This window comes from Zootoca vivipara, chromosome 1 (assembly GCF_965207765.1).
Source record: "Zootoca vivipara chromosome 1, rZooViv2.hap1.1, whole genome shotgun sequence".
In the NCBI taxonomy this organism is placed as follows: domain Eukaryota; kingdom Metazoa; phylum Chordata; class Lepidosauria; order Squamata; family Lacertidae; genus Zootoca; species Zootoca vivipara.
The window spans coordinates 112,554,520-112,565,379 of record NC_142582.1 but is presented as its reverse complement, the minus strand read 5'-3'; the positions used below and the strand labels follow the sequence as shown (position 1 = coordinate 112,565,379).

General features: G+C 44.6%; 1 protein-coding gene across 1 annotated transcript in view; it reads left to right on the top strand.

Annotated features, from left to right (window-relative positions):
* The first annotated feature begins 10,169 nt into the window (after window positions 1-10,169).
* NRDE2 (NRDE-2, necessary for RNA interference, domain containing) overlaps window positions 10,170-10,860 on the top strand; it is a 29,238-nt gene continuing 28,547 nt past the window's right edge. The window contains exon 1 of the mRNA XM_035101898.3: window positions 10,170-10,335. Within this exon, the coding sequence (XP_034957789.1) occupies window positions 10,257-10,335 (79 nt within the window). The 5' untranslated portion in view covers window positions 10,170-10,256. The remainder of the gene's footprint in view (window positions 10,336-10,860) is intronic.

Sequence of the window (10,860 nt, the reverse complement as noted above, 5' to 3'; positions counted from 1 at the left end):
CTTGGCTTGAATAGTATAGTTCTACATTATTTTGTATATTCAGGAAGATTCTGGGCAGACTCGCATTGTAATTTGACACACGTCCTTGACAAGCAGATTGAACTGTCTTCCACTTTGCTACAGCTATCTCTGCAAATTGGGTTTTGATTTTTAAAAAGTTGTTTATATGAAATAGGGTATGGCTTCCTGTATGGTTGGGGGTGAATTTTTTATTTTTTTTGGAAGAAAGGTTTTTAAAGTACACATACTAACAGGACCTTGTATTCGGAATCATCTATCTATAGCTATCGTTTATCTAAAAAAATTCCTTCCAGTAACACCTTAGAGACCAACTAAGTTTGTCAATGGTATGAGCTTTCGTGTGCATGCACACTTCTTCAGATACACTGAAACAGAAGTCACCAGACCCTTATATATACTGTAGTGAGAGGGTGGGGAGGGGTATTACTCAGAAGGGTGGTGGGAATGGGTGATTGACTGATAGGTGTGGTAATACCCCTCCCCACCTTCTCACTATATATACCGTAAGGGTCTGGTGACTTCTGTTTCAGTGTATCTGAAGAAGTGTGCATGCACCCAAAATCTCATATCAATGACAAACTTAGTTGGTCTCTAAGGTGCTACTGGAAGGAATTTTTTAAATTTTGTTTCGACTACGTCAGACCAACACAGCTACCTACCTGTATCTTTTATCTATCCATCTTAAGAACGCAAACAAGAAGAAAAACAGCAACTTAAGCTTCTGAATACTATAAATGACAAACAACCCAGTGATGATGATCATTCCCCAAGGAGCTGGTTGTTCTTACCATCTTTTCAAAAACACAGTTGGAGAATATTCATAGTACAACAATTAAATTCGGGGGGGGGGAGTGTGATTACTCTTGTTTGCAAGGCACTGCATCCTTGGTGCACAGGAATTAATTTATTCAGATAAGAGTAGGAAGCACTCAGTTCCCATAAAAAATGGAAATGGATGTGATGGCTGAAAGTGTAAATGCCATTAATAATAATAAAAAGATTAGATGTGTTTGTGGAGGACAGATCTATCAGCAGCTCTTAGCCATGATAATGAAAATTCAGCAGCCTTCTCCAGCTTGGTGTCTTCAAATGCTGTATTTTATTGGAACGATCATCGCTGATCATTAGCAATGCTGGCTGGGGCAGATGGGATTTCAAAACCATCCCACAATAGGAACTTGTGGAAGAGCTAGGGTGTCCAAAACTGTGAATGAGTTGAGGAGAGGACTTCACCTTTATTGCCCTAGACTAGGGATGAGGAGTCTGCGACCCTTCAACTCCCATGATCTTAGATCTTTAGCAATACTGGCTGGAATGGATGGGAGTTGGAGTCTAACATCGGGAGGGCACCATGAAGGTGCCTATGGGAAAGGGATGGGAAACCTAAGGCCTTCTAGATGTTGTGGGACTCCAAACTCCAGTCATCCCCAGCCAGCCTAGACAGTGGAGAGCTCTCTGCTATAGTCTTTAATGAAAACAAAAGCAAATAGCTTTCCTACTGTTTCTCTCGGCAGCTGTGTTTCAGATACAGTATTGTGAAAACATCAACACCTATGCTCCAGCAGCAAGTACTCCTATCTGCACAGCCAACAAGGTGGGAGTAAATACTCTTGTCTGTTTTAGTGTACTGATGCTGTTGTAAGAATTTTAAGGTTATATATATATATATATATATATATATATATATATATATATATATATATAATAAACATGTACATCACGGGTGTCAAACACAAGGCCCGGGGGCCAAATCCGGCCCGCCAGACATCGTCATGTGGCCCGCCGAGCGCCCCAGCCAGCGCAACCCAGCAGTGGGACCTTGCTGCTGAAGCGCCGTGCCGACAAAGCGCCGACAAACAGCTGGGCCCGGGGGGGGGTAGAAAGGCGGTCGGAGCAGCGCTGCACGGAGAGTCCCAAGCCTCTGCGACGCAGCAGTGCTCTGTAGCACTTTGAATCTACCTCCTCCTGCCACGGCTCGGCGCCTGGAAACGGCTGCTGCTACTGCAGCACAGACAAAGCACCCAGCAGCGCCGCGTGGAGGAGGATTCAAAGTGCTACAGAGCACTGCTGTGTCCCAGAGGCTCGGGACTCTCCACACGGCGCTGCCGGGCACCGACCCGGCAAGCCTCCTCCTCCTCCTCCTCCTCCTCCTCCTCCTCTTGCCTCACCTCCTCCTCCTCCTGCCACGGCTCAGCCTCACGAATGTGCAACTCTGAGGCTTTACGCACTTCTCCTAAAACGGACACCCGCTGCCTCACGCTGCACGGGAAATGCTTTTTTGCCCCTGGGTCCCTTCGCGCTCTTTTCTGGCGCTGAATCAAGGTGGCGACCCCCCTTCCCTTTCTTTCTTCCTCTCTCTCGTTCTTATTCTTTCTTTCCCTCTACTTCCTTCTTTCTCCCTTTCCGTCTCTCCCTCTTTCGTTTTCTTTCCTTCTTTATTCCCTTCCTTATTTCCTACTCTTCTTTCTCTCCCCTCTTTCCTTCCTTCCTCTCTCCCTCCCACTCCCTCTTTTCTTCCCTCCTTCCTTCCTTCCTTCCTTCCTCCCTCCCTCCCTCCCCTCCCCTCCCCTCCCTCTCCTCAGAAACATAGGATGCTGCTTTATACTTCTGGCCCTTAAACCCTGGAACCAGGAGAACAGCTCCAGCGAGTCAACCTCAGCTAGTCCCTTTGGTGAAGGGTGGTGGCTCACTGGCAGAACATCTGTCCTGCATGCAGAAGGACCCCAGCATCTCCAGGTACCAGTAGCTCTGCAAAGCTCCTGCATGAAACCCTAGTGAGCCTCCACCACCCAGTGCAGTTACCAAAAATCATTTTTCAATAAATTGTACAATAATTGTACATTTGAATATCTACTTGCCATTATTCTGACTATGTTTCTGCTTTCAGAGCTAGTTATTACTTACATTATTACAAAAAACAGTAATAATTGAATGCAGTGACAATAATTTATGATAATAAAGAGTGGACACATAGTCCTACAGATACAACCGGCCCTTTGAGGGTGACCAAACTGCCGATGTGGCCCCCGATGAATTTGAGTTTGACACCCCTGATGTACATGAATGTACAGGCACATGTCTGAAGCAGCACAGGAAGACAGGCCTGACTGACACCATTTTGACTCTCTCTGACCAAGTGTTCCTCTGCAAGGAAGAAGGGGGGTGGGGGGAACCTTCTCATTGTCTCAGGAATTAAAGTGATAATCCCTGGCATCCTGATACCTGAGTGCCAGACAAAAGGGTGTGATTAACTTGGCTGGGAAACAGGGAAATGTAAATCTCTCTCTTTTTTTGTTGATTAGGTTTTGGGGGCAGGGGGCAGGGTCGAGGATGCTCAGATTACTGCCACCAGACCTCCCCTTTCATGATGTACCTATGATGAATCTAGGGAGGGCGGTCTTGGGCTACACCCCTTCTGTGACGTATGGGTGATGCTTCTGGGGGGTGGGCTGAAACCAATTTCAAATTTCTATTTAAGGGCAGGACACCTTTGTTTGGGGTTCCTTCCTTGTTCTCCTGCGTGAGGGGAAGGACCCTGTTGCAACAGCAAAAATAAAGGCTTTGCTTCTCAAACTTCTCTGGTTGGCCTCTGTTATATCTCCGACCGATGGAGAACCCAATAAAGGGCTCTTGTGTACCCCATAAGGGAATAAGGGCAGATTTTTGCTTTTAACAATGCCCACCAAGGAAATTACTGCTACTGTATTTGAAAGACTAGGTGAAAACACACCGATCTCACTAATTTACAATGTGAAGTGTCTTCTGAGATATGGATCACATCTTTTATGTTTTGTAAGTATAAAGCATCAGTGGTTTATGAATGAAATAATATTTTGATGTAATGTGACTCACAGTGATTTCTAAATGCATTAAGGTCACAACAACCTCTTTGTACATTAGCAAGATCATTCAATAGTTTACAACTGCAGTGTATTCCAGTTCAATGCACTGCAGAGGCTCTTTTACTGCATATGTATTGACTTCCTCCAAACTTCTGCCATATTGATTGTTCAAGAACTGCAGAGAGCTTTCTGCTGAGATATAACATCTAATTCCACCAACTGTCCAGTGTAATAATGAATCATTTTTATAATTTCATTACCAATAAAAGATACCTTGGTAATATAATTTACTGAGGTTGGCTTCTTCAACATGTCAAATCCATCATCTTGTTTATATCTGCATTATCAGAATTTGGTAGGGCCAAAGACGAGGGAAGCGTTAATCTTCTGCTTGCATTACATATCAAAGCGGAGAGGTGCTCTGATGGTGAATGAAATGAATGGGTGCCAGTCCTGATAGCTTTGGCAGTGTGACACTAGAGCAAGTGGCACTTAGGAGGTTTATCATTTTTACATTATTTATAGCTTGAAAAAAAACAACAACACATGACTCTGCAGTAAACTGAACTCTGTGCCAAAGAGAAAAGCAATTTACAACATATCCAAACAACATTTCAGTTCAAGTTTGTTAAAAACGATCACACTAAGAACTGAATCTTCTATTTTCAGTTAAGAACATAAGAAGCGCCCTGCTGGATCGAGCTTGCCTAGCATCCTATTCTCACAGTGGCCAATGGGCAGCCTGCAAACCGGACCGGAGGGCAAGAGCACTCTCCCCAAATGTGATTCTCAGCAACTGGCTCCATCATTTTTGTGCTGTGTGCTTTCTTTTGTCTGTCCTGAATCTTGTAACGTTCAGCTTCTTTGGCTGGCTCTGAGTTCTAGCATGACGAGCAGATCTGTGACACACATTTAAAACACATCCAACGGACATCACTTCTCCCAAATAATCCTGGGAACTGTAGTTCCCCCACAGTGGCATAATTCCCACCATACTTAACAAACAACAGTCCCCTGGATTATTTGGGGGAAGTCATGTACGGTACTTTAAATGTGCGTTGGAATCGTATTTTGCTTACTCATTGGTCCCTCCTTTTTTCACAGCTGTTGCACACTGGGCTGACATCTTTATTGAACCATCTGTTACGACCCCAAAGTGTTGTTCCTGATCAGTCACTGGCAGTTCAGATCCCATTAGTGTGCATGCTAAATTGTGATTTTTTTGCCCCAGTGTGCATCACTGTACACTTGCTTTACATTAAATTGCATTTTCTATTCAGTATCTGGAGTCCCCCTGCATGTCTAGATGATTTATTTTTTTTGCTTGATGTATCTATAATACATTCGTCTAATAATAACTTTCAAATCTCCTTTCATCATTATATTTTATAAGCATACATTTGAAATGCATCCAATTGACCAGTAAGTGAGACTGTGGACTCATTTAAAATCAAAATTTCAACAAACCATTACAAAATAGCTATTTCATTACAAAATAGCTTGGGGGAAAATCCTTTATCAAATACATGTTCAAAGTGCTGTTAGGAGCGCTCTCTAGACTCTCTGTGATACTACTCATTACTATACCGGAACGAAGTCTTTTGTCTGCATTATACCTTTCCATCACAAAAATATCGGCTGCATTTTATCTAAATAGGTCTAATGTGCTAAGGAATAAAGTTTTAGTGTAATTGAAAATGTAATCGATAGCACCCAGAGCAGTAAATAAATCACTGGGGTTGTTAATTCAAAGTACAGTTAAGTAATTTGTTGAGCACTGTAACAGCAAGTGAAAAATCATATTAGCAATGGTAAACGAATGAAAGGGGGCTATCATTTCATTATTTCAGCTGCCTGCAGGAAATATTTTTGCATCCTTAAAATACATCTATATACTGTATATACTTGTTTTACTGAAAGGCTTATTAAGCCACTGTGGGTTTTTTTTAAAAAAGCATATTAAATGAAACTTATAAATGTATAACAATATTGTACATAAAGCTATGAGTATGTACATAGAACATAGAATGCGGGTGGCGCTGTGGTCTAAACCACAGAGCCTACTAGGGCTTGTCGATCAGAAGGTTGGTGGTTTGAATCCCCGCGACAGGCTGAGCTCCTGCCAACCTAGCAGTTCGAAAGCATGTCAAAGTGCAAGTAGATAAATAGGTACTGCTCCAGCGGGAAGGTAAATGGCGTTTCCATGCGCTGCTCTGGTTCCCAGAAGCGGCGTAGTCATGCTGGCCACATGACCCGGAAGCTGTCTGCGGACAAATGCCGGCTCCCTCGGCCTATAGCACTGCAACCCCAGAGTCGTCCGCGACTGGAACCAATGGTCAGGGGTACCTTTACCTTTTTATGTACATAGAAACGAGGAAACTATATACAGTAGCTCAGAAGTGAACCCAAACAATAACAAAAATATGTTAGGATAAGATTTTTCCGATTTAGCAGGACTGGAGAGGTCTCCCAGAGACTAGCTGTGTTTCAAACCATTTGAGATTATTCTCCAGAAGCAGCTAAATAAATCTCTGTCCAACCCACCTGTTCCACACACAGAGGGCACATCTAGACTGTCGCTATTTTGGGGAGGAATTCAATCACATTCTGGCACATTCAGGTTACTCAATAAGAATTGATTCGGAGCTATTATGCAACAGATCCCTCCCCCAACTGGAGTTTTTGCTTTAAGAAAAGAGATGAGGAAATGCACTGGAAAGTGTGTTATAACATTTGCTTGGTGCAACATTCTCTCATCTTCCTGTAAACAAATCAGAATGAATGCTTAATAAATAGCTGGCTTCATCTAATCTCCTCACAAATTAGGAACACAATGCTCAAGAAACAAGTTTTCCGGAAGTGACCTGAATAACTATTGTTTTAAACGAGGGTTGGGTAACCTGAGGCGTTCCAGATGTGGCTGGACTTCAACTCCCATCAGCCCCAGGCGGCATGGCTAATGGTCAGGGATAATGGGAGTTGTAGTCCTGCCGCATGTGGTTCCTCATCCATATCCCCCCCCCAAAAAACTGTGTGCATGCCAAATGCCCAAATCTCTTTGAGAGGTACTCTGAAAATGTGCTGCTTTTTAGCAGTCTTTTTTTGAATCACATTTGTGGTTTTGAAGCATCTGACACCGACTGAAGGAGCTGGTGGTAATGTTCCCATTGCACATGGAACAATGCGGTCAGAATGTTCTTAGAAAGGCAGGGAACTGAATCAAGAAGGAGTGTCCTCTGGGTCTCTTTCCACTGTCAGAGAGCCCTGACAGGTTTATCTAGCATTGGAGGCATTCAAAACTGTGCTGGGTGGCTGTGTCTAGACACCCATTTAATTTCTCACAATGCCATGCCCTCCGACATTTCTCTGATTAAAATAGTGATGTCCTATTCCATGATAATAATGATGTTAAAATAATGATGATGATGATGATGATGATGATGATGATACCACCACCCTGGCAATCTGACTGGGTCACCCCAGCCACTCAGGGTAGCTTCCAACATATATAAAAACATAATAAAACATTAACCATTTGAAAACTTCCCCATACAGGGCTGCCTTCAGATATCTTCTAAAGGTTATATAGTTACTGGGTGTTGTTGTTTTTCCATAACTCCATTCTTGCCAACATTGCTACGATGAAAATAGGATGAAAACCGGGACATTCTGGGGTCAAATCAGAAACTGGGACAGCTTCTGTAAATCCAGGGTTGTCCCTGGAAAATAGGCACACTTGGAGGGTCTTCAGTGTCCTAGGTCAGGAGGATGCTACATCGGAGGCACTGTGGGAAATCAAAAGCTGACAACGATCAGTCACCTGGTGCTGATTATAAAAGGGGCTCCCACAACAGGCACCAACAGGGCTATAGCATCTGATCAAGGATGCTAGGTGAAGACAAGTAGCAGCCCATGTGGAGCTGCCTTCCCAATCTCAGTGTTGATGTAGTTGGGTGGCACTGGCGGAGGAAGAGGAGTGCGGGGGGAGCCCCCAGGTTGAACGCCATGTCCCTGTGGGCAGCACACCACGCCCCCAGGATGTGTTCCAGCCCCACCCCCACCTGCTCTCTGCCACCCCCCCCCCCGGTGCTGGAGCATGAAGCTCTGCCACTGGCTGGGTGAAGTCTGGGCTGCCTGCATGTTCTTGCAGGACCAATCCAATGCACCTGCTGGTATACCCACAAGACTCTGACCTTGCTGCCAAGCTGCCCTGCTCTGTTCTGGTACACTGCCTTGGTGTTAGGAAGGCCACTCCTCCCGCCACATGGCCCACTACTACTAGTGAAAGCACTTGTCCTTGCTCTGACAGTACTTAAGAGTTAGAAAGGCAGGATGCTTTGGGAAGAAGCAGGAAGTGGGACAAACTAGATGGCAAAATATAACAATGGGGTCTGCTGAGGACATGATAGTGTAGAACCGGAAGCAAACAGAAAGTGAGGACAGGAAGAAGAAAGGATCGATGTGGAATGTGCTCAATTAACTCATTTTGTAATGTAAAGTAATAACTGGCAAATAAGTGAAAAGAAAAAGGAACCTAGAAACAAACCAAAAAAGGCAAACAAACAAGTTCGGCCTTGTTTTAAGTGGAGTGACTTTTCCCATTGTAAAATGGCTGAACAAAGCCAGTCATTGTTCACACAGTTTGAAGTGCATTGCCGGGGGGGGGGGGGGTATGGCTAGAAACTTTATTTCTGGCACTTGGTGTTATTGATAGTAACAGGAAAAGAGCTTTGCTCTTCATTCAAACAGGACAAGGAATTTGTGATATATCTGACACACACCTAGTAGTCACAATGGATGGAAATGACTTTAAGAGGATTAGATAAATTCATGGAGGACAAAGCTATCAATGACTACTAGCCATAATGGCTATATTTTACCTCCATAGTCAAAGTTAGTATGCCTCTGAATATCAGGTGAGCAGTGCTATTGCATTCATGTCCTGCTCCCACAGACATCTGTGGGCCACTGTGATAACAGAATGTTGGATTAGATGGGCGATTTGACCTGATCATCAGGCCTCTTCTTATGTATTGATTTTGGCAACCATCTTGGATTTTAACATTACTCTATTCTCAGCATTCTAGTATTGCAGAAGACTGGTTTAGACACTGAAATATACTCAGAGTCGAGAGTGAATTTCATGCTCATAGTCATCAAGGAGAAGAAGAGAAGAATGGCTCTTTCCCCAAAACCATCTGCTTATATACATTATTTACACAATGGGTCTTGCGTGATTGGCTACTTCAGGGCTACAACTATGGGCCAATCAGGTTGTGGATTGACTTCTGCCTGCAGCCTGATTGGCTGCTCCTACAGGCCAATCAGGTTGCAGATTCGCTTCTGCCAGCCTCCTGATTGGCTGCTCCTGCAGGCCAATCAGGTTGCGGATTCACTTCCACCTGGAGTTGGATTGGGTAGCTCCTGTGGACCAATCAGACTGCTGATTCTGAATCCTATTGTTCTAGGATTCAGCTCAGTACATAACAGACACCATCAAACTATGTTCATTTAACAACTAACACAGTTGATCTTATAACATATTTAGTGTAGAGTATGTGTGGTAGCAAAAAAAGAACAAAAGAAAACTCTCAATTGTCTATGATTTGTGAGTAATTTGTGAGTTTGGTGTCACCACACCAAAAAATGGGCAAAGTCTCATTTTGGTTATCCATCTTCTTCAATCAAAATGGCACCTGGCACTCAAACATCAACAAAGAGCATAGCTCCTACCTTGGGCACTCTCATTCTGAGTTTGGCAATGATATATCAAAAGGCGGCCAAACCTATGGTAAAATAAACGTGAAGTCATACCAAAGTCACGTTTTGGTTTGCCATTTTGATTCAAAACGGCATCCGGCATTGAAATGCCAACGCCAGTTGCCATTCTCAATTTGGGAACCCTCATGCGGAGTTTGGCAATGATGTATTAAGAGGTGGCTGAACCTACACATAACAGATGGACAAACACACACACACACACACACACACACAAAATCACTTTCCAAAACATATACCTTATCACAGATATTTGGTAAGGTGGGGTGGAATTGGGAGGAGTGAAATCAAAGGAAAATAAAGATGCATGGAGAAGAGACAGCGACAATAATAACTGCAGCAACACAATTGCAGCGACCAGGAACAAAGCGGTGTTTACTGAGACTGCAGCCATCTTAACCCTTGGCATTCGCCCACATTATAACCACTATGGCCTCTTCGCCTTAGCATCTTGTAGCCGGCGACATTTTGGAGCTGAAGCCGGGCGAAACTACATTTCCCGGCATGCTCGGGTAAGTCGCTGCCGCTGCCGCCATCTTGTTTCGGCCCACGCGATTTCTTCCGTGGGAACGGCATCCGGGAAGCGCCACCGGTGTTTCCGTGAGCAGGGACGGGATGGCTCTTTTTCCGGCTTTCGCGGGCGCTGCTAAACCCGGAGAGGCGCCAGCGGGCGAGACCGAGTGCTCCAAGAGAGGTAAATGGACTCTTCCTCTCTCCCCCCCTTCGTCTGCCCTGATGGGCTCGTCCTGTTCCTGGAAGTCCCTCGCCCTTCAAAGCGGGTCCCTCCTTTACCTCCGCGCGCCGAGACCTAAAGTGGTTTCTGCAGGGATATCCTGCCCCTTCACCTCTGAAAAGTATGGGATCCTTGCATTTTGCGTATGCGCACACACAAAATAGGTTCATTCCCCGTACAGGCATTTGCACATTTCCCTTAGTTTTGAGCAAAAGGGCGGGATGGACGGGTGGCTTGTAAAACGTGGGCAGCGGGGAACTACCGGTACCTCTAATCATCGCACTCTTTCCAAGCATCTCCTTTTTTCCCGTCTTCTCTGTGCTGATTTCTTGTGCTCGGAGCCTTGTTGGAGAAGTCCAGCAACATACTTCAGGACAGAACTGGGCCACAGGTTCTGTTGGTTTGTGCGGGATTTGCTTCTAATGAAGTTGGCTTAGATTGCTGTCCAGCTCTTATTCTTTTGACTGGTCTTCTGAGTCTCAAACT